Source organism: Leptopilina boulardi, unplaced genomic scaffold (assembly GCF_019393585.1).
Source record: "Leptopilina boulardi isolate dan_hultmark-lab unplaced genomic scaffold, ZJU_Lbou_2.1 LbouV2_132, whole genome shotgun sequence".
NCBI lineage: Eukaryota > Metazoa > Arthropoda > Insecta > Hymenoptera > Figitidae > Leptopilina > Leptopilina boulardi.
In genome coordinates, this window is record NW_026137677.1 from 109,787 (window position 1) to 134,756 (window position 24,970).

The 24,970-nt window shown below is 21.6% G+C and overlaps 3 protein-coding genes across 4 annotated transcripts; all 3 read right to left on the reverse strand.

Moving 5' to 3' along the window:
• Positions 1–473: 473 nt before the first annotated feature.
• On the reverse strand, positions 474–5,651 carry LOC127291349 (diphosphoinositol polyphosphate phosphohydrolase 1). Its single transcript, XM_051320426.1, has 3 exons — positions 5,187–5,651; positions 2,668–2,823; positions 474–1,065 (listed from the first exon to the last, which is right to left on the reverse strand). Exons 1-3 carry the CDS (start codon positions 5,283–5,285, stop codon positions 766–768), a joined length of 555 nt encoding a protein of 184 aa, XP_051176383.1. The 5' UTR covers positions 5,286–5,651; the 3' UTR covers positions 474–765.
• Positions 5,652–5,949: 298 nt separating this feature from the next.
• LOC127291350 (E3 ubiquitin-protein ligase UHRF1-like) lies at positions 5,950–13,586 on the reverse strand. 2 transcript variants are annotated; one of them, XM_051320428.1, is made up of 9 exons: positions 13,507–13,586; positions 13,267–13,395; positions 11,161–11,732; positions 10,659–11,013; positions 10,303–10,509; positions 9,080–9,236; positions 8,649–8,847; positions 8,161–8,559; positions 5,950–6,260 (listed from the first exon to the last, which is right to left on the reverse strand). In XM_051320428.1, exons 2-9 carry the CDS (start codon positions 13,348–13,350, stop codon positions 6,041–6,043), a joined length of 2,193 nt encoding a protein of 730 aa, XP_051176385.1. In that variant the 5' UTR covers positions 13,351–13,395; positions 13,507–13,586; the 3' UTR covers positions 5,950–6,040. The 2 variants fall into 2 exon arrangements, with proteins under 2 accessions (XP_051176385.1, XP_051176384.1); XM_051320427.1 differs by having other exon boundaries at positions 13,267–13,573.
• A 597-nt stretch (positions 13,587–14,183) lies between these two features.
• On the reverse strand, positions 14,184–24,968 carry LOC127291351 (E3 ubiquitin-protein ligase ZNRF1). Its single transcript, XM_051320429.1, has 4 exons — positions 24,083–24,968; positions 23,069–23,164; positions 22,866–22,971; positions 14,184–15,729 (listed from the first exon to the last, which is right to left on the reverse strand). Exons 1-4 carry the CDS (start codon positions 24,453–24,455, stop codon positions 15,672–15,674), a joined length of 633 nt encoding a protein of 210 aa, XP_051176386.1. The 5' UTR covers positions 24,456–24,968; the 3' UTR covers positions 14,184–15,671.
• Between the last annotated feature and the right edge of the window lie 2 nt (positions 24,969–24,970).

Here is a 24,970-nt window from a genome sequence, read left to right on the forward strand (position 1 = left end):
CGATGTCAATTTTGTTGTCTTTTTTTCTTTTTAATGTATAAACGAGTTTTATTATAATTTGGCGCTTAATGTATTACTGATATTTTTCCAAAAAAAAATCGACAATTATAAACTCAGAAACAGTACACTTTGAGTTTTTTTTTTTTGAATGTTTCTCGTCAAAATGATGAAATTTCTAAAAATTTACAAAAATCACTTAATTTTAATCATTTTTCATAGTGAATACAGATTTTTGGACTTACAAATTTTTTTAAAACTAATTTTATTTCCAATTATGCTAATCGCTTTGAAAATCGTCACAATTATTTCTCTCTATCTCTCTCTCTTTCTCTCTCTTTCATTTATTTTTCAAATTTTCTTCACTTCTCATTTTTAAAACGTTATCTGAAAAAGTAGACGATCATTTTTCTTAATTTCTCAGATGGACGTTTTTACATACACAAAAAAAATTGTAAAAAATTTGCTTCATTCGGTTATTTTTTTCTCTCTCTCTCTCTCTTGTTTAGGGGGAGGAGGAATCAGTTATTTAAGAATTCATTATATATTAATTAATTAATTATAGCGTACCTCATTATCAGTTATTACATGTATAAAATACAATAATAGTAATTAATTATTATGATTTTTTTTTTTCAGTGAGAAGCAATATTAAGAAAGATCTGATTCGGATGGAAATGTGTTTTTCACTCTCGGAAAAAAAAATTAAATAAAAATTAAAAAAAAAAAAAAAAAAAAAAAAAAAAGATATATGGATTGTCTGCATTATTAGCTATGTTTATTGAAATGAGGATTGCTACTAGAATTATTCATGAGTTGAATGGGAGTTGTTGGACTGTGTGTATGGTGTGATGGATTTGTATTCGGATTGTTGTGTCGCGGATTTGTATTGTGAAGACTGTGCAAATAAGAACGCTGTACAGGTTTATGTTGGGCGAGTTGTAACAATGCATCCGGTATTGAAAACCATTTACGTTTCCTGCCAATTGCCCGTGAATCTTCCCATTCAGGCAATTCCTCCGTAACGCGCATCACCCACACTTGTGTTCGATGTTTATGCTCTGCACTCTGTAAATTAATTTTACATCATAATTTAATAAATTATTTACATTAAATAAATACTTTAAATTAGGTACGATAATTTCTAACTCGATGTCACAAAAATTCTTTACGAATAGATAAAATCAAAAATAAACTTCAGTAAAGGGGGAAAAAATTTGTTATTTTTTTTTTAATAATTTACTTTAAAAAAATAGTATATCAGAATTGCCTCAAAATTTTCATTAAAAATTTTCTCTGACATTTCCTTGAATTCCAGATAAGGAAATGTCTGGAAATTGTGTTTTTCCCTGACATTATTATTATGTTAAACAAACATTGTTTGTTTAAATTCTCTTTAAAAATTCAATTATTTTCAAAAAAAAATATAATTTAATAAGATAAATTATATTTTTTTTGAAAATAATTGAATTTATAAAGAGAATTTAAACAAACAATGTTTGTTTAACATAATAATAATGTCAGGGAAATTAAAAATTTTTGTTATTTAAAAAACTGAATTATTTCATAATTCTTAATAAATTCTTCAATAATTATTGAATTATTTTTGAAATTTTTAGTTTAAAATCTTAAAAAAATGAAAAAGGTCAAAAATTTTTAATTGCAACTCTATTGAATTATTTTTATTAAATCCACGTAATTATATAATTTATCAAAAAAAAAAAAAGTTAACTAAAACTTTTTTGCAAATTTTATCATTTTAAAAAATTTCAATAAATTTCTTCAATAATTTAATTATTTGAACAATTACCAAATTAAAATTATTGCTTTTAATACAATAATTTTAATTTCCGCAAAATTTATTTATTTTTGAAAAAGTTATATTATAAATTTTTCCAAAATTTCATTGTATTATTAAAAACTTTAATTGCAGAACTTCCAGATATCAATTATTTACAAATATCGAAATTAAATGTTTACAAAAAATTTGTATCTATATAAAGTTTTTTATAATTTTAAATTGAAAATCTTTTAAAATTTAATTATTTACAAAAAATTTAAATGCTAAACTTCAAAAATTTTATTAATTTAAAAACATTTTAACAAAAATTCTTCAAAATTTGAAATTATTTACAAAAATTTGTAAAAAAAATATTTTAGTAAATTCAAATTTACAAATAATATCAATTTCAAAACTTTTGAGATTTAATTAATTCTAAATATATCTTTAATAGAAACTATTCGAAAATGTAAGTATTTATAAGTTTCTATCTAAATTTCTTCGCTAAATCAATAATTTTGAATAATTTTAATAGTTTTTCAAAAAATTAATCATATAAGAAAATTTTCAATACAAATTTTTCTTCTTAATTTTTAATTTGAACCGTTTATCTTAAAACTGAGATTTCTATAGTATTTTAAGATATAAATATTATATTTTATTAAATTTTAATACTTTAAAGTTTCATTTTAAAATTCAAAAGAATTTAAATATTTTTAATGTAAAAAAAATAAATTCAAGTAAAATCTGTTTACAACATTTTTCCAGCACTTTTTGTTTAAATTCCCTGACCTGTGGCAATCCTGTATTATAATTTATGGGAATGGAATTTTTTTCTTTACTATAATAATTATTTTTTTCAACTGTACTTGGATATAATTTAAACATACTTCAAATACTCCAAGACATCGTCCAAGTTGACCCAATACTCCAGCCTCTTCTCTTACTTCTCGCAAGGCTGTAACTGCTGGTTCCTCTTCGGGTTCAACACCGCCACCAGGAACTATCCAGCTATCAGGTCTGCGACTGGATGTCACTAGGAGTACCTACACATAAATATTATTCAATTAATGAAAAATTTTCTCTCTTTCAATATAATTTAAAAAAATATCTTATCATTTATCTATGATTACTTATAAGAAATTCTAATTTTTGCAAAAGATTTTACAAAAAAAAAAAAAAAAAAAAAATACGTCTATATAAATATAAATAATACTTTTAGATGGTTTTTTTTTTGGTACGAGATCACATTTTCAAAAAAAAAAAATTTTCTAATCTTTTTTTTCTAAAAAAAAGGCTTTTCTAAAAAATATTTGTAATATAAAGGAATATAATAATTAATTATTAATAATTATTATTATTAATTAATTATTTTAATATATTTAAATTCATTAGTATAAACTGAATTGTTTTTAGAAAAAAAAAAGAAATTGAACTTTGTTAGAAAAAGAATTTTAGAAATAAAACTTTGTTAAAAAATGTTAAAAAAAAAAATATTAAATTATTTTTTTAGAAAAAATGTACCATAAACGTTTTTTTTCTTATAATTTCTATAATTTCCTCCTTTTTTGATTTTCTTTATTATTTAATAAAAATTGATTTCTCAAATTCTCTTGCGAACTTGTGAAATTTCAATCATAGTTAAAGTAATAAAAATGCTAAAGTTATAAATTACTATATCGACATTAATAATAATAATTATATTTTCTTGTTTTTCTTCATATAAACTGAAATGAAGCTTACGTAATGATCCTCAATTTTGGCAGACGCCACTTATTAGTATAAGTTAAAAATATATATAAGCTAAGAAAAATAATAGTAATGAGACGTTTTGAAAGTATGTTCAAAATTTTTTTTCTTCTTTTTTTTTTTTTATCAATATTTGTGTCTCAATTTTAGAATATTCAAGAATTTTAAAATAGAATATTTTATAAAAATACTAATTTAATAATTTAAAAAAAATGTTCATCTATATATTTTGTTAAATATTCTTAAAATATTTCTAATTTTTTAAATACATATTACATGTATTACAAAATAAAACGAAATATTTGTAATTTAATTTGAATTCTTGACAAAAACATTTTTCAATATTAATTTTAATCACAAAATTTAAATCCTTTTTTTATCATTATATTCATAATTATTATTATTATTAAATTATTTATTATCTTTGTTTTTCTTGATTTGTTATTTTACGTAAATGTGAAAATATAGTCGAATTGAAAATTATATATTTTATTTAATGTTCATGTCCAACTCAAAAATGACAGGTGATCCGTGTCTAACAATGCATCTTGGCACAAAGGCAAAATATTTTTAAATACCTATTTGTCACATTATAAAATAATGTAGAAATATTTCATGAATCTGACTATAATTTTGTTAATATTATTTCAAAAAAAAAAAAAAAATATTTCTAGTACATTCATGAATTAAAAATTATGTAAATATACAAATATTTTGTAAATGAGATAAAATTTATTACAAAAAATAAATACTACAATAAAAAGTAAATAATAGATAAAAAATTGTAATTTGATTTTTGTTTATACAAAGTTTTTTTTTGTAAATTACGTAATTAAACCATTTAAAAATTCTTTTTACAACCTATTAAAAACTTGAAGAGTAATTTGCAGATTTTTTTTTTTTTTTTTTTAAATCTTACATAATTACTCTCGTGTTTTAATTGAGAGGAATTATTTTCCGTTTAAAAGATGAAAATTCTCTTGAAAATCAATTATATTTTCAGCTATGGTGAAGAAAAATAATTGTTCTTATTGATTATTCTTACTAAATAATAAATGTTATTGTTTTCAATACATAATATTAAATTTCAAATGCTTTTAACATTGAAATATATCATTATTGTCTCGAGGTTTGAATTACCCTATACACAGTGAAAATTAATCAAGGCTATAATGTTATGATACTTTACAAATAGAATCAAATAAAGTTTATATTAAACACAGACAGAATGTAATTTAAAACCATATTTTCGATTGAAAAAATTATATATAAAATTTTTTTTTTTTTTTAATCATTTTACATAATAAGAATTATAAAATGAAAAATCTAATAAAATTATCGCTAGGAAAAAAAGAATTAAATATATTTTTTTTTCTTCTAAAAGAGAAATAAAAAAGTGTAAATAATGATAAATTTTCACATTTATATATATATGGAATTTTCTAGGGTCATACGAGGACAAGTCTCCTTTTTGGAGCACAGATTGCTACGCAGGAGGGGAAACCATCTTTAAAATTGAATAGCTCGTTTTATATATATATATATATATACATAAGAGAAATTTAAAATACACATGCAAAAGAAAAAATAGAAAAAAAAAAATGAAAGCATAGTTAAAAAAAAGGGAGGATATTGAAAACCTGCCCTCTTGATTACTTACCTCGTCCTCGAGGTCGTTCTTGACGCAGATACATGCCGCTCTCCGTCTATAACCTTCAGAGTCATATATACGAATAGAATTTGGTTTTTCTTTCACCATTTTTTTTTTCTTTTCCTTCTACCACACCTAATTTAATTCAAATAAATCATAACCGAATACAAACTCAATTATTCGTCAAACATCCAAAACGGCAATACCAAACTCCCGCATTGCTCCGAAAAAATAACTTGAAGCCGACATTGTTATCGACGTTAATCGCAAACTTATAATATCAAATACTTTTTAAGTATCGGCAATTATCACAGACATTATCTTTCCAAAAAGGACGCGATTCTAATTGCTTGATTGGATCTTAATGAAAAAGATCCAACTGACAATTTTTTTTTTTTTACGTGATGCTTCTAACTCGCACCACACAATTCTCGTTATACACTTGCGACAAGATTTTTCGGAACTAACCTCAAAATGTTTGTTCTCATTAAGGAGAAATAAAGCTTCGTTTACAGGGTGTGTGCTTACTCCCATTGATTTATTATTTGTAACCAATCAAAGAAGAATTCATTTTCTCATCAACCAATCATAATTAACTCAAGTAATTTTAGGAGGCTTTTTTTAAAGTCTTATTCATTATTTACCAAAAATTAAAAAGAAAAAAAAAAAAAAAATCTAGAAAAATGTATGCAATTTTATTACAGGAAAATTTATAAGAGATAATTTTTTTTTTTTTTCTAAAATTCTATGTACAATCAATGAAAAGGCGATATATTTGTAAAAAATTTAATAAATATTTTTTAAATACATAAATAAATACATTATATGACATGTAACTTCTGAACACATTCTTTTTTAATATTTTATCTACATTTCTCGTAACCCGGAAATAGAGTTTCTAAAATAACCGATAAATTTTTATTCACATCCATTTTATAATTGGCACCCAATGTAAAGCGACAATGGGGACATGAATATATTTCGGCTTCAAAACTTTGTTTTAAACATGTCAAACACGTGTTATGAGTACATGGTGTAGTTATTGGTTTCAAAACAAGCTCCTGACAACATACGCATGTAAATCTATTTTTAAAAAAATTTAATTTTTAGATTATTTAATAATCTACAATAATATATAATTAAATATATCAGGGTTGCCACAAGAATAAAATTTTAATTTAAAACATAATTTTAAAATATTATATTATTATTTTCAACTTTCCTCACATAAATTTTTTTATTAAATTTAATAAATTTTAATAGAGCATTTTTTCTTGATAATAGATGAAGAGGTGAATTATTTACCGAAAATTGATTAAAAATAATAATAATAATAATAATAATAATAGTTAAAATCAAATAATTTGTTTCTATTCAAATTTTGGATAAATTGTAATTTTAATCAATTTAAATTTGCATAAATTGAAAGTCGATTAATTTGAAACTTAAATCAATTAAAATTTGAATAATCTAAAATTCAAATAATTTGAAACTTAAATCAATATAAATTTAGTTAATTTAAAATTTAAATCGATTAAAACTTTGACAAATTGAAATTCTGATAATTTAAAATTGAAATTTGAACAAACTAAAATTTGGATAGTAAACCAGTAAAAATTGTAATAAATTGAAGTTCGGAAAATTTGATACTTAAATCAATTGAAATTTTGTTAATTTAAAGTTTAAGTCGATTGAAAATTAGAAACATAAATCATTTAAATTTAAAAAAAAATTGAAATTCAGATAATTTTGAAAAATAAACCAATCAAAATTTAGAGAAATTGTGATATAAAATTTTATTCATTAATTTAACTCATAAATTAAAAATTTTAATTATAAAATAATTTTTTTTTAAAATTATTATTTAAATTATTGGTATATTAAATTTTAAAATCAATCAAAATTTCGACAAACTAAAATTCAGATAATTTTAAACATAAATCTATTTAAATTTAGATAAATTAAAATTTGAATAATTTGAAACATAAATCAATAAAAATAAATTTGAACAAATTATAATTTGGATAATTTAAAACATAAATCAAACAAAATTTGGATAAATTAAAATGAAAAAAAATTTATTTATTTAAAGATAATTTTAAACTAAAATTAATTAAAATTTTAATAAATAGAAATTCGAATAATTTAAAATTTAAATTGAAATTTGAATAAATTAAAACTCGAATAATTTTAAACTTAAATCAATTAAAATTTTAATAAATTGAAATTCGTATTTTTTAATTTTATGTTTTGGATAAATTAAATATGCAATTGATAAAAGTGTTAATTAATTAATTTATTTTGATCAATAAAAATTATAATTGATTAAAAATTAGATCATTTGAAATTTTAATTAAAATTTAGATTTTGAATGAATTAAAATTTGGATAAATTGAATTTTTGTTTGATTGAATTGATGATTGATTAGAATATTAAAATGATTTTAAATTTTGATCGTTTTCAATTGCTTTAACGTGTTTAAATATTTAGATTTATTCAAATTTATCATAAATAATTTTTAACCTTTTGAGAAGCAAATTTTTTCTTAAGAAACTAATTAAAGTTTCTTGTCGAAAAACCAGAATTTGAAATTAAAAATTTACTAAATTAAATGAAAAACATTATTTCAATTTTAAAAATCATAAAAGTTATGTATGAGTTAACAAAAAAAAAATTCAAGCTTGGGTTATTTATTGAAAAGATTTTGTGTATTTTTGTGTTCTCTAAATTAATGACATTGTAAGTTTGATTATTTTTTAAATATTAAATCCGAAAATTAATCGAATCGTGAAAAAGGTGAAAAAAGTAACAAATTATCAAAATAAGTGACAAAATTTTAAATAGGTGAAGAAAATTGAGTAGATGTTAACCCTGAATATTTAATAATTGTAAATTATTTCAATTAAAAATTTAAATATATATAATTTGTAATATCTAATTTTTTTTTTTTTGAAAAATTTATTATCCATGAAAAACTACTTACGTGTCTGTGACGTCTTTTAAAAATTGAATTCTACTCTTAAAAGAACGTAAACAAAATTCCTCCCAAAATTTCTTATTTAATTTATCCTTTTTGATAATTTTACAAATCACATCATCCAATTGATAATTCTCCAATTTTGTCCTCTTATTATTAAATTGTTCCTCATTATTTGTAATTGCTTTACGTTTTTTTTTAATAGAATTCTTTTTTGTTTTTTGAAATTCTAAATAACCATCAGGATAAATCATTTCTATGCCAAGTGATTCAATTCTTTTTTTACCCTCCTCTGTCCACGGTGATGGTGTAGGATCATCACGTCTTAAGAAATATCGCCAAACTTTGAATCCACTTTTTCCCAATTCGGGATAATATTTCACTACCTTATAAAGACCGTCGTATCTAAAAAAAAAAAAAGTAAAAACATGTGTTTATAAATTGTATCAATAATTTGTTTCATTGTGTTTTTTTTTTGTTTCACAATTATATACCTAATGCCTTCTTTTGGAGCAAATTTACTATGCTTGGCAAGCTTACAAGAACGCAAAACACGAACAGGTATTCCATTCATCCAATCGTCAGACGTTGCACCTCTCGTGGAATCGAATTCTGCGTTACAATTTAATGCCAATGCTTTGTTCGACAAAGTTAGAACTTGGTCGCAACTTTGAACTGCCGTTCTTTTGTTACCTATTGCGAAAAGAAACAACGGTCTTTCGATTAAATTGATTAATAGTTGTATTTAAAGAATTATTAATTTGAAAAATATTACGCACTTATAAATATTATAATAATTAGAATTATAATTTTAAATAGAAAATTTTATAAATTTTTGAATAAAATTGAAAAATAATTACATATAAATATTGATATAGTTTTATGTTTAATTAAGAAAAGTATATATATATAATTTTAATTATACCCGTCAAATCTCTTCCCCCAGAACCAGTGTAATAAAATTCTTCGCCATTGTCGACATCGTCTTCATATCCACCAGATAATACAATTGAATATGCGCAATCACTTTCTCGTCCATGTATTCCAGAAACAGGTGGTCTATGAACACCAGCCTCAGATGCCTAAAATAATAATAATTTAATTTCACCAGATTATTTAAATATACTTCAGGGTGTCTAGGACTTTTTTCAAATAAAATTCCAGGACTTTTCCAGGTACTATTTTAATAAATTTAAATGGCAAAAATACATTAAATGTGCAAGATTAAATTACTTTTAATCTTTTTTCACTATAAACTATTAATGAATACATTTAATTGTTGATATTTTTAGGTCTTAGATCGAATTTAGGGGTAGAAAAAAAGACGTTTTAGTCGACTTACATTACAAGAAAAGTTGATTTCTTATTTTTTAATAAATACAATTAGATAATAAATATTTTACTTTTTTATCAATCAATTGTTATTAGAAAATTAAATAAATTTTATTTTAATTCTCTAATCAGATTTATGCAAATTATTCGAATTCAAAAGTTTAGAAAATGTTTTAAATAATTAAATTTTCGAAGAACTCAATTAAAGTATTATTAAAAAGATGAATTTAGACAAAATTTAAAAATAATCGAAATTTGAAAAAACTGCAGTTAACATTTATATAGAAGTAATTGAATTTTTTGAGATTAAATAAGATTTTTTTAAATTTGAATTGATGAAGATTTTTTTTTTTAATAAGCTTTTGATAATTATAATAATAATTGAATATTAGAGAATTTTGAATTGAAAAATGTTTTTAAAAATATTAAATTTTCGAAACTATTAATTACATTTATTAGAAATAACTAATTTCCCGAAGAATATTAGAAATAATTAAATTTTTGAAGATTTAAAGTTAAAATTTTTTAGAAATAATTGAATTTTAGATTTTAAATCAAAACTTTCATAAATTTTAATTGAATTTGTTTTTTTTATAAAATTTAGACAAATAATTGAATTTAAAAGAACTTTCATTTGAAAATATTAATATTTTTAAAAAGTTTAAAAAAATGTAATAATAATTAAAATAAAAATACGTGTTTGTTTTTTTTATGCATGAAAATAGATATGGTAATTATTTATTTTTTAGAAAAACCTTTAATATTTCTAAACTAATTATGAGCGATTAATTTGAAGAAATTAAGTATTTTACTAACTTGTATTCTATAGCGCCAGCACATGCCAACTTCTACATTTGGAATTGCACCTTTATGATTTTCCGGTACAATCGTACAATGTTTCGTTCGACCCACACAAGCCATTCCTTTTCCCCAATCTCTTTTTTCTCTATCTTTATTTTTTCTATCTTCTTTTGCTGCGATTCTATTTTTTTTCTTCTTTGAATCTCTCAATTTATTGCCAGCCTACAATCAATTTTTTTTTTCAATAAGTTACAATAAAAATTGATATAAATATTTATAATTTATTAAATTACTTAGTAGTAGACGAAAAATTTTTATAAGATAGAAAATATATTGAAAATTTGTTTAGTTAAATTATATTATTAATTTACCATGACAATTTCGTTTTCATCATTTTTACACGATGGACAATACCAATCATCTTCCTCGGGCACTTTAGAAAGTGGTGGATTTAAACATTGAAGATGATATTCCCCATTACATTCATCGCAAAGTAAAATATTTTCTGGATTTCCTCGTTCACCGCATATTTTACAAGCGCATTTAGTACAATTTTGTTTTAAATCATCCATACAATTATCACATTGTATCGGTAATCTTCTCCTCGTATTTTGCAATTTTATTGGCGAATTTTTATTTCTATCCTTTAAGAATTTTGGTTCTTCTATTGCAAATATTTCATCCATTCGAGGATGAACTTTGCAATTTTTTACAGTCTCATAATCTCTGAAACAAAAAAAAAAAAAAAAGAAAAGAAAATTTTTACACTAAAAATATTAATCAACAAATAATAGAATTAAATTAATTATTTAATATTAATTAATAAATAATAATTAATTAAATAAATTAAATTTTAAATTAATGAATTTTTACCGTCCAATATGAAGTGATCCTGTTATGGATTTAATTGATCGCGATATTTTTTGAATTGTAAAATCGTACCAAAATCCAATTTCTTTTGGTTCTTCAATATTGTAATTGATCATTATCTTTTGACCTCGTTTAAGATCATTAAAATTTATAATTCTATATGCACGTGGTCTTATAAAATTCTCCTCAACAACAAATGGCTCTTCACGATCGCCAAATTGCCATTTTACTTGATATTGTATTTTTCCATTCATATTAAATATCCTTTGAATAATTGCTTCATACCAAGCACCACAAATTTGATCAATACAATCAATTGCATCTCCAATTTTATAAAATAAACTCTCAACATCGATAATCACTTCCTCTGGTATATCAACAATATCATTTTTCTCTTGTACTTTAGAATCAGATTTTACTGGCACATTGTCAACATTTATTTTCACATTTAACAATATTACATCATTGACATTAACATTATAATCAAAAAGTTTATAGCCATTTTCCAATTGTTTTCCACGATAAAACAATCTTTGTAGTTTAGGTTCAATGTCAAAAGATTTTTTAATTTCATTCTATAAAAAAAAAATAACGGTAAAAATAATTTAAAAATTATAAATGACCGGGTCAATCAGGCCTCGGATCGACTTTAAGGCACAAAAAAAAGTCGTTTTAGTCGATTTATATTCTTAAAAAAGTCTATTTTTTTTATTTTAACAAAATTTAATTGATTAATAAATATTTTACTTTAAATAATTAATGTTATTAGATATTCAATTTAATTTATTAATTCTGTAATGAGAATAATAATTCTATAATGAATATTATCAAGAAAATTTATTTCGAATATATCAGAATCAAACTAATTGTAAGACAAATTTTCAAAATTTTATTTAAGTAGGACAAATTTCTAAAAAAAATTCTTAAATTTCCATTTTTATAATTTTTTCAAATCTGATTTAAGCAATTTATTCGAATTTAAAATTTTGTCATAGTTTTTAGTTTTTATGGTCAAAAAAATTTCAGACAATACTTAATCAAGTTTTACAGATTTTTAAATAAATTTTTTTTATAAATAATAATAATTTTGGAAGAGATCAAGTTGAAATTTTTAGAAATGAATGAATTCAAATAAATTTTGTTAATTTTCAGATAATAATTAAATTTTACAGAACTAAAAATAATTTATCAAATAATTTTATAGATAACATTTTTTTTTAAAGTAATTAAATTTTCAACGATTTAAAATTAAAATTTTTGAAATTAATTGAACTTCAAGTGATTTTTAATTTAAAAAAATTTGGTAATTTTATTTGCTAATTTTTTTAAAATTATAAACAATTATTAAATTTCATAAAAATTTGTAATTGAAAAATAATTTAAGATAATTGAATTTGTGAAGAATTTCATTAAAATTATTAAAAATAATTAATTTAGTGAAGAATTTTAGTTAAAAATTTGTTAAATAATTGAAATAAAGAAGATCTGCATTGTATACTAAAAAAAACGTATTTTGTTTAAAATTTTTTTTAAAAGTCGAAAAAGTCACATTTTACAAAAATAAGTCGAAAAAAGTCGTATAATCCGAGGCCTGGCCAATTAATTATTTTTCATCTGTAATCGTTGCGAACTATTTTTTTTGTAAAAATTCTATAATTCGTTATCATCATTTTTGATGTCCGTAACAATTTATTTTTATAATTATTTGAGAAAATTTTTTATATTTATTTAACAATTTTTTTTTTAACAAAATTGACCAAAAAACATTTTTTATATAAAAAAAAAATACTTTTTCTTCTAAATCGTTGATCTCAAACGTTATAAACTTTCACCAAAGTTTTTTTTATTCATTTTTACGTCTGTCAAATTAACCTTTTATTTCTCTGCAACTCATATTCAAAATTCAAATTTTAAGGTAAATGTATAAAATTTTATTAAATAATTATCAAAAAGAATTGTACACATATCATTAAAAATTATGATTAAGAATTATAAAATTTTTCTAAAACTATATAGGCCGCAACGACTTTAGATAAAATACAATGGATTAACAATAAATCATGAATTCCAATTTATAAACATTTATAAATATAAAATACAATGAATTACCTTTAAATCTTCTATAAATGTTAATTTAGAAACAGTTAAAATTTGTTCCTTTTTTCCATCCACTGTTCTCACTCTTATGTACATATTTTTTGAGGTTATGCACCGTTCGAAAATTAAATAAAGACGCACCTATATTAATAAAAAAGAAATTTAATAAATTAATATCGTTTTAATTCACTTCTGATTAAGACCAATGTAATAAAAGCATTGAACTTAATTAAAGAATGCTATTTATATTACTTTAAGTTAACAAAATAATTCTCTATAACCAAAACATTGAGTTTTTTTTTTTTTTTTGACTTTTTGTTTACATTGTTCCCAAAAAGGGCGGGAAATGTTATGGATTTCATTGGTTCCATATACGCCGCCAATGAAGAGGCGGGAAATGATTACAAAATTTGAAATTATTTTATTAATTTATTTATATTAAATAAAATAATATTGAAGAAAAAAAATTAAAACAACATTTCAAGATTCTCGCGATTTGAATTCATAAATTTATTTTTATAGCAGAAAAATTAAGTTTTTAAATTATTTATTTATAAAAATATCAAATTTTTCTTCAGATAATTGAAATTATCTCCAAATAGTCAATAATTGAAATTATACGCATTTTATATTATGAAACTTAAAATAAGTCGCAATTTTTTTTTTAAACAAAAAAAATATACAATCCCGAGCCTTGAAAAAATTTTAATAATTAGAATTTTAGTAAATTTTACTTTTTTTTACTGAATTTGAAAATTTCCTTCACATAATAAATATAATTATACAAAAATATACAATAAAGGCTCAATGAATAAAAAAAAGTGACAATTCTTCTTCTTCTTCTTTTTTTTTTTTTTAAAAGGGTAAATATAATTGTAATTTTATTTACAATTTCTAATCGTAAATGAAAAAAAAAAATCACCACAATCTATTATACAAACAGCAGATTATATTTTTCTCCAGTTTTTAAAATTTCATTTGAGTAAACATAACCAGCATTGTTCAATTAATCTCGAATATATAATATAGTATACTACTTTCTAATAACACAACCTTTTTTTTTTCGTTTGCTAAACACTGCCTGATTTATAATGAAAATCCATCAAAATCATGAAATAAAAACAATCATCAAGAAAATTTTCAACGTAATAAAAATCAATTTCAAGAAAAGAGAAAAACAGTGTCACTTTTCAACAAAGAAAATAATAATACTTTCTCATACAATGAGAATGTATTTAATAAAAATGTTTTTCATTAATAAAATACTTAAAACAAAAAAATTGACAATTTTTAATCATTTGTCGACATTAAGATTTGTTTTAGAACGTTTTTTTTTTTTTTTTTTTTATACAATTGAAGTCACTTAATTCTTATACACAAAAAGCGTAGACTTTATATTACATCCTGCTACTTCGACATTTTGTTTTGTTTTTTTTTTTTATTTTCTCATAAAGATGTATAAAAATGTAAATTGTCAGAAACATTAACTTTCCACTAACAATAAGAGATGTAGTACTAAATAAATTTTGAATTAGTGTGTTTCAAAAAATCAGTACTTGTTAGAAACACAAAAAATAATGATGAAGGTTAAAATCAGAACCTTTTTTTTTTATTATTTTTATTTTAACTACAGCATTATCGCTTGTCCTTCGCTTTGAAACTCTTTTTTTCATTTTAAATTACCATTCTTTCCCCCATTTTATGAAAGTATCAAAAATATCCTTTCTAGTTACTTTTGCTCCAGCAAACAACATAAACAATCATTTTGTCTTGGTTTATTAAAATCATTAAAAAACTAACTTATCTATATATAAGATGATAGAAACCCATCCAATGTTTCAATTAGCTGATTCTTTCCATTTATCTTCACATTTCATCAATCCCCCCCCCCCAATCATTGAAAGAAATGACAAATATATGAATCATAAATGATAATCATCGCGGAGTTTAACGCAATATCGTGATGTAAAAACGTTAAACAATTTTTAAAATTTATAAATATCGTACAATTGAGTTTAAGCGATTGAACAGTAATAGTGCAACTATAGATACGTGTATTTTTAATAGCATTGTATTTTGTTAATCTTATGGCGATAGTTTCTTTTTTTTTCTTAATTTTTTTGTTTTTTTTTTTTGTCTCTTTGCTTAATAATACAATAAAAGGTCGAATTTTGGATTAATTGTCCTTAAATGTTCGATTCACTTGAGTTTCGCTCAATCATACGATCATCATATACACAAATCACCATCACGGACTAGCGGCCACCTTGACTAGTTTTTTTTTTTTTTTTTTTTTTTTTTTCTTTTTTTCTTTTTCTTTACAATCTGCCATTTCATTTATTTCGGTTTTCACCGACGCTAGCATCCTATATGGGTCAGTAGTTGATTTCACATTTATTCCAATTTCAGAGTACAAATCAGTCACCAGGATGTTCGGGGCAACTACGATTTACTTGAAACCATCTATCAATGCAACTGTAAAAAAAAGAGATATCAAAAATTAGACGCACGAATGTAAAATAGAGATTTTTTTAAAATTATAATTATAGTTTTAAAAAAAATGTATTCTAATACCAAGTGTTCAATTATAAAATTTGGAAATAAAATTTAAGATGTTTTTTTTCAGGGTGTCTAGCACTTTTTACAAATAAAATTTCAGGACTTTTTCAGGTATTATTTTATTATTTTACTATTTATTTTCTATGGCAAAAATATATTAAATATACAAGATTAAATTATTTTTAATCTTTTATCACTATAAACTATTAATGAATACATTTAATATTGTTGGTATTTTTAGGCCTCGGATCAAATTTAGGGGAAGAAAAAAGACGTTTTAGTCGATTTACATAACACGAAATGTCGAAAAAGACAAATTTTTAATTTTAATTAAATTTAATTAATTCCTCAATTTTAATCAAGTAGGACAAATTTCTAAAAAAAAAAAAAATTCTGAAAACAATTCAATTTTAGAGTTTTTATTTGAAACTTTTTTAAATACTTAAATTTTTAAAGAAATATTAAAAATTATTAAACATAATTGAACTTTGAAATTTTTAGAATTACAAATATCAAAAATTTTTGTTAAATTTCAGACGATAATTAAATTTTACATAATTGAAAATAATTTAGAAAATAATTTTAAATAACATTTTTTAAATTTTCAAAGATTTAAAATTCAGATTTTTGAAATTAATTGAACATATAAAGTGATTTTTAATAAAAAAATTTTGTGATTTCTGTTAATGAAGAATTAATTAGAAATTACAGACAAAAATTGAATTTTAAAAGTTTTTAATTGAAATATGCATTCAAATAATTGAATTTTTTAAGAATTATTATAAAAATCATTTAAAATAATTAAATTTTGCAAGAGTTATACAGTTGACATTTTCAGAAATAATTAATATTTCGGATGAGTTATAATTTTAATTATTATTAAATTTCAGAAAGTTTTAGATGGAAAATTTTAAAAATAAGTAAATTTTAAAAGGTTTTTAAATTGAAATTTTTTGTAATTTTATTTGATTTTTTTTAACAATTGTTGAATTTCATAAAATTTTTAACTAAAAAAAAGTTTAAAATAATTGAATTTTGTAAAGAATTTCAGTTAAAAATTTATTAAATAATTGAAATAAAGAAGATTTTAAGAAGATCTGTATTGTATACTAAAAAAAGACGTATTTTGTTTAAAAATTTTGTAAAAAAAATGTAAAAAAAAAGTCGAAAAAGTCGCATTTTATTAAAATAAGTCGGAAAAAGTCGTATAATTCGAGGCTTGGTAATTGAATTTTAGGAGATTTTTAAATAAAATTTTGTTAAATTTAAAATGCTGAAGATTTTTTTAATAAGCTTTTGATAATTATAATAATAATTGAATATTAGAGAATTTTGAATTGAAAAATGTTTTTAAAAAATTAATTTTTCGAAAATGTAGATTAAATTTATTAGAAATAATTAATTTATCGAAGAATTTTAAAAATAATTAAATTTTTTAAGATTAAAAAGTTTAAATTTTTTAAAAAAATAATTGAATTTCAGGAGATTTTAAATCGAAACTTTCATAAATTTTAATTGAATTTTGTTTTCATAAAATTTGGCCAATAATTGAATTTAAAAGAACTTTCATTTGAAAAATATTTTAAGTAATAGAATTTTTAAAAAAATTGATTAAAATTATTAAATATAAGTAATTTTGCGAAGAATTCTAGTTAATATTCATTTAATAATTCAGTTTTGGAAAGTGTAAATTTTATACTAAAAAAGTTGTATTTTGTTTAAAAAATGATTTTAAAAAAGTCGAATTATTTTCATTTTTTTTTAAATGTAAATTCAATTATTTTATTGTAATATAAAATTTTTTTCTTTAGAATTCAATAATTTTATTATTTATCAATGACAGGTATCATCCAGATATTAAGTAGAAACTAAATACATACATAATATTCAGGGTTGCTACAAGAATAAATTTTTTTAATTTCCCTGACATTAAAACCAAAAATAGATAAAATAATAAAAAATTGACGTGTAACATAACTAATTTATATATATTATGTTATTATTTATGTGGTCTTAATTAATAAATGAAGATTATAGGCAATTTTTATAAATTAATTTGTAGGTATATATGAAGGGTAGAATGACAAAAGGGGTCAAGCGCCAATTTATCGAAAATGAGGTTTTTGCATAAAAAAATCAAGAAAATTCATTTACACATTTCTGTAGAAGGATTTCCTTTTTTATTGCGTATTTAAATCAGTTTTTAATAAAAATTAAATTAATAAAATAGCCTCAAATTTACTTTATTGCAACTTGATTGAAAAACAAAAGAAAGTGACGAGTCAATAATATTATCAAAATAAAAAAAAATATTATTTTTTTAGGTTTTATTTTAATATTTTATTTTAATTTTATTTTAATTAATAAAATTAATAATAATAATAATGTATTTTCAATTTTAAACAATTTTAAAATCATTTTGTTATTAATTTTTAAATATTTTTATGGTTATACTAAGTGAACAATTGAATTTAAAGATGAAAGTATTGCTCAATTCCAAAGCAAGCAATTAATTCGTAATTTTCTTGAAAACAAACAATTTTTTAAAGGAATTTTTTTTTCTATTCATTTCGTCGATTCCATAGAAAGAAATTAATTTTCCAGTTTTTCTTTAAACTGTATATTTTTTTTATAATTAATGCTTAAAGAAAATGTGCGCAGTTGATATAACCTCAAGGCACCACAGTTTTTTTTAATTTTATCGTTAATATGTAGGTTTATTTCAACAAATTGTTGTTTATTTATTAAAACATACTAATATATCGAAACGGTTTTCTCAGTTTTTTTTTAAATGACCTGCAAAATTTTTAAAAATGTTTTTTTTACTTCCTGTAAAAACAGTGAATTGGCGCTTGACCCCTTTTGTCATTCTACCCTTCATATATTCACTTATCATCAATGATTGAAACATTAATAGCTAAAAATTTGAGTAAATTGAAACTTAAATCAATTAAAATTTGGATTATTAAAAATTTAAATGGGGCATTCCATGGGAAATTTTCATTCAAAATTTTTTTTTGCCCGAAATATTTTTTTCGAAATCAATATTAAAATTAAGAAAATACGTAGTTTTTTTATTTTTTATTTGATAAAATGAAGGAAGTTATAGATTTTTTAAAATTGAACGTCATCAAAGGCAGTGTATTTTTGAAACATTTTTTTATCTATTGTACTAATTAATGTACTTACTTTTTAAATTTAATTTCAACATTTTTGTTGCTTTCGTTATAGGTACATTATTTTTGAGCACATATTATATATGTTTTTGATATAAAATTTTGTTTATTAAAAATCTATAAGTTTATTATTCATAAAATTATAATAGCTGTCTATTAACCACAGGTATTAAGATATTAAGTAGAAACTTAATTCAGAATATTGAATAAAGATAGATGTTAAAATACAAATACATATCTAATGAAAATAAAAGTATAAATCAATATATTAAATATAAAAAATGTTAAAATTAGACTAATAATAAAAAATAATAATAATATTATTATAATGTTAAAAATACTAATATTAAAGATAATACGGTTAAGTATTTTTAAATCAAAAATCAATATTTTTTCTTTGACTTAAAATAGAAATTTTTTTTTTAAATAAAATTTATAATAAAAGATTTATAAGATATTTTTTAATTAAAAGAACTACTTTTTTTTTTATTAAAAGCGTGATAATATAGACAAAAATTTTTAATTATAGATGACAGTCAATGATCTGTTATTATTTTCATATTTATTATATTATAATTTCAATTATTCGCATTTTTATTGAACGAATTAAAAAAAATGAAGAAATTGCAATATTGAGAATTGTACCGCGAAAAATGCAAAATTAGTTGGAAAAAAAAATCCAAGGTTCATTTGTAATTTTGTTTCAAGACAGTAATTAAATTCACATCGTTTTCCAAGAATTCTCGCAAGAATTTCAAAAGTTATAAATGAAGAAAAAATTCTTTGCAATTTAACAATAAATGGTCTATTAATTAGATAATAAATTAAAGAAAGAAAAACACGACAAATATTTTGATAACGTCTTATTATATACGTCTCATTATTAATCTCCTTGAAAGGTCATTGAAAGTAAACATTGACGCAATATAAGAATATTTTGTTGAAGAAAGTTTAAAAAATTTATAATTAAAATTTTGCAACATTATTCCAAGGATATTTCTTAATTATTATTTATTTATTAATATACACTGTTTGCTCTTCGTACCTAAATTTTACCAATCCCCCTCCCCAAAAAGATTAATTTGAAAATCTACTCGGACCTTCGCTATAAATAATTCTGACAGTGTACAAATCTAAAATTAAAATGATCATAAAGATTAAGTCTGATAACAATAAATTACTATTTTAAGGAGACTTTTAAAAGGTGTATTTTTTAAAAAACAATTTTTCACTTTGATATTACTCAACAAATGTTTTTGGAACATTTAAGATTAAGAAACAATTGTTTGGCTATTGTTTATGTATTTAAAAAAATACAAAAATTTACCTCCATGAAGTTGGCATCGACGCTCAGCGCCGAAAATTATTTTTCATAGAACCACAAATGTCAAATTATTTCTTCTTAAGATTTTCGTTCCAAAGAATGCCTAGAGAAATACTTTTCAAGGTATTATGTGGACCCAAGAACTTTTTTAAAATTATTTTATATTTTTGGTCCCGTGAAAAACAATTTTCGACGCTGAGCGTCGACGCCAACTTCATGGAGGTAAAATTTTAATAATATTTACATAATTTTGTACAAATTGAGTTTGTTTTGTAATTTTTTTAAGAATTCAAAAACAGAATAAATATACGCGTAAAACTTTCAGAAACATTTGACGAGTGGAATATAAAAAATAAAGTAATTATTAAAATTTATCATTTTATACCTTCCTATAAAAAAAGAGTAGTTATTATTATTATTTTAACAACATCCAGGCCTCGGATTATACGATTTATCCGACATTTTTTAAACATTTTTTACACATTTTTTAAACGAAATACGTCTTTTTTAGTGTGCAATGCATATTATTTTTAGATCTTCTTTATTTCAATTATTTCACAAACTTTAAACTAAAATACTTCTCTAAATTAATTATTTTTCATAATTTTAATAAAAATCTTCACTAATTCAATTATCTTAAACTATTTTTCTATTACAAATTTTATAAAACACAATAATTGTTAAATTTTTTTTAAAATTTATTTAATAAAATTAACAAAAGTTTTAATTCAAAATTATTGAAATTCAGTTATTTTGAAAACATTTCAATTTAAAGCCTTCTAAAATTTAATTATTTCAAAAATTTTCTATGTCAAACTTTCTGAAATTTAATAATTTTAATACTTCTTTAAAAATTTAATTATTTCAAAAAGTTTCAAATCAAAACTCAAAAATTGAATTGTTATTAGAAAAAAAAAAAAATACGGCAATTAAAATTTTTAAAAATTTAATTCAATTTCAAATCTTATGAAATTCAATTTTTAAAAAAATTTCAATTAAAAACTCTTTCAAAATTAATTATTGTCCGAAATTTTTTTGACCTTTAAAACTAAAAAGTACGCCAAAATTTTCAATTCGAATAAATTGCTAAAAATAAGACTTCAAACTTTAAGAAGTTTTTTTTAGAAATTGGTTCCACTTAATTAAAATTTTTAAAATTTATCTTAGTTCGATTAAAAAAAATTCTAAATAAATTTTAACGATAATATTCTTATTGAGGAATTAAACAAATGAATTTAATATTTTACAGGCCTCGGATCGACTTTAAAGCACAAAGAAAGTCGTTTTAGTCGATTTACATTCCAAAAAAAAGTCGAAAAAGTCGATTTTTTTATTTTAATTAAATTTAATTAGGTAGTTAAAAAGTATTTTACTTTAAATTATTAATATTATTAGATTCTGACAATTCAATTTTAGAGTTATTATTTGAAAATGTTTAAATAATTAAATTTTTAAAGAAATATTAAAATTATTAAAAAATAATTCAACTTTCAAAGAGTTATAATTGAAATTTTCAGAAATAATTAAATTTCAAAAGATTTTATTCAATTTCAGACATCAATTAAATTTCATAAAATTTTTACAGACAAAAATTGAATTTCAAGTTTTTAATTGAAAAATACTTTCAAATAATTGAATTTTTGAAGAATATTATAAAAATCATTAAATTTTGGAAGGTTTTAAACTGAAATTTTTGAAAATAATTTTATTCAAGTTATTTGAAAGTAAAATTTTTTTTTGAGATTTCTGTTGCTGAAGAATTTGATTAAAAATTAAACGAAGCTGAAGTACGCAACGTTTATGATAAACGATTTTTAAAGAAATAATTTTTTAAAATGAAAAATTCTATAATTTTTGCCTAAAAAATATTTTTTTTATAATTTTTTAATTAATGAAAATTACAAGAAATATTTTTTAGGCGAAAAATAGAATTTTTCATTTTAAAAAATTATTTCATTAAAAATCGTTTATCATAAACGTTGCGTACTTCAGCTTCGTAAAATTAAAGACAAAAATTGAACTTAAAAATTTTTTAATTGAAAACTAATTTAAGATAATTGAATTTGTGAAGAATTAACATTAAAATTATTAAAAGTAATTAATTAATTTAGAGAAAAATTTTAGGTAAAAATTTATTAAATAATTGAAATAAAGAAGATCTGAAGAATATCTGCATTGTATACTAAAAAAAGACGTCTTTTGTTTAAAAATTTAGTAAAAAAAAAAAAAAAAAAAAATGTGAAAAAAAATCGAAAGAGTCGCATTTTATTTAAATAAGTCGAAAAAGTCGTATAATCCGAGGCCTGTATTTAATAAAATTAGTTATTTAAAGTAAAAAATATTTTTTTTTTTTTGAGCCTTAAAGTCGATTCAAGGCCTGAATATCTAATTTTCTGTAAAATCTATTTTCAAATTTTTCCCTTATTAGATTTCTTAAAGAAAATAAATCAAATTATAATAATAATTATTATTGTTTCCCTACTATTATATTTTCTCTTTTTATTTATATCTATATTAAAGCAACTAAAAATTTGATAATAAAAATAACATACTTTTTATGATATATGCAAAGACAAGGCAAGCGGGCTATGACATCTCCAGGTTGTAGATCCTCAAGACAAATGACACATTCGCCTTTTTCATCTGCCAATATGTCCTCTAAAATATTTTAAAATTTATATTAGAAAAAAAAAATTACAAATATTTTAAAGATTTGTTAAACTAAAATTAAAAAAAAAACGAAAAAAAAACTTACCGTTGTAACTAAGACGCGGTTTGGTCAGGCACATAACCAAATGACATTCAATGTCATCTGGCAGGATGAATTTGGAGCACACTGGACATTTTAAACCTTTAAAAAAAAAAAATAAATACATTAAATAACTTAACAATTTAATTAATTAGTTTAAATATTAAATCTATTTTTATATACAATACCATACAATACTCTTCTAATAGTGTGTGTTGGAACAACCTCAGTTTCCGTGTCATTTAAGCATGAGCTCACAATAATTCCCATAGTAATCTTGACCTAACCTAAGCCAGATCCATCCCACGCATTATTCCCTATTGTATTAACAAAATTCGCGAATCGAGACATAACCTTTTGAAATTTCCAAGAATTGAAAAGTGAATATTTTTTTTTTTTTTATAATTTTTTTATACACAATTTAAAATTTACACTTCATTTCCAGCCATCATTGATTGTATAAATAGTTACCAAGCCAACCATACTACTGACATACGTCAAAACAAACAAATAATAAAGAATAAAAACGCCCCCTATTAAATTCCCGATAAAATAATGAACTATATGCGAACTTATTGTATTAAAAAAAAGAAACAAGCTAGAAAAACGTGTATGGTAGTAAACCTAACCTATGTTTTTAGCACTAGTTCTATTTTAATGTGTTCTATTCCAAATATAAGGTTATGAACTCAAATTCCAAATGAATATACACACAAAATTCACGTCATCGAAGCAATTATATTGCAAATAGAAATGTTTTTTTTTTTTTTTTTTTAAGGGAAATTTAATCACGTGATAAAAACAATTATGATGACACATTATTGAAATGATAAAATGACATTTTTTTTTTAGAAAGATTATTCTTTTATAAATTTTGCAAAAATTTATATAACTGCGTAAATTAAAAATAGAAAATTTGTAATATTCAAAATAATAAATAATTAAATTTAAAGAAATTGCAAACTAGAATTGTATTATACTCTTTTAAAAATAATTTCTTTGTTACAATAATACACGTACCATTTAAAGACCAAATGTGCGAAGGCAAGCTGTGAGCAGCGTAGACTCTGCCGCTTTCTTCGTCAATGTCATCAACATCAAGTTGTGGTAGACCTAGTGTTTGTCCAACACCAACTCCAACAGCCGATGCAAGAGTACTAGATTCACCAGATGAAAGATCAGGAACAGAGCTTAATGAACGAGCTCTTTGTCTACTATCGCCAGTAACTCGTGATGTTTGCGATTGATTTCCCTGTTGATGTTGAAGTAATCCAACACCACCAGGAAGTGAGCGTAAAATTGAAAAACCTTGCATTGCTGTTTCATTGTCCCCTGTGGAAGATTGGCCATTGCCCCCTGCAGACTGTGCAACAGTGCTAGCTTTTGCTCCCATTCCAATCACCAATGAATACTATATATATATATAAAATGATGACAGTTTTTCGATGAGCAAAAAAAAAAAAAACAAAATAAAAAAACAAAAAAATCGTTTAACTATAATATAATAATTTTATTTAATCGCGAAAAAATTGCACACAATTTATACACATTCACAGTGTGCTTTAAAAAATATTCACTACCTCTCGATATTTTTTTTTCTTTCTTTTATTATTAAACATATATAAAACGAGAGAAGTTATATACGTGTTTCAAAGTTCGTTGATTACACAAGAAACTTTTATAACACTTTGAAATTAAACTTAGGCCGGATTATCGTAAGCAACAAAGAAGTCATTTCCATCAAAAACATAATAACTCATCGCCCAAAACATTCCCCGACATCTTGCGATAAGTTGCTTTTAGATGTACCGGATTTGGATTTACACACTGATTTACAATATGACGATTTTCACTAACACATTTCAATATATTCACATGTATTTGTATTCAGCTGATACCAGATGATGA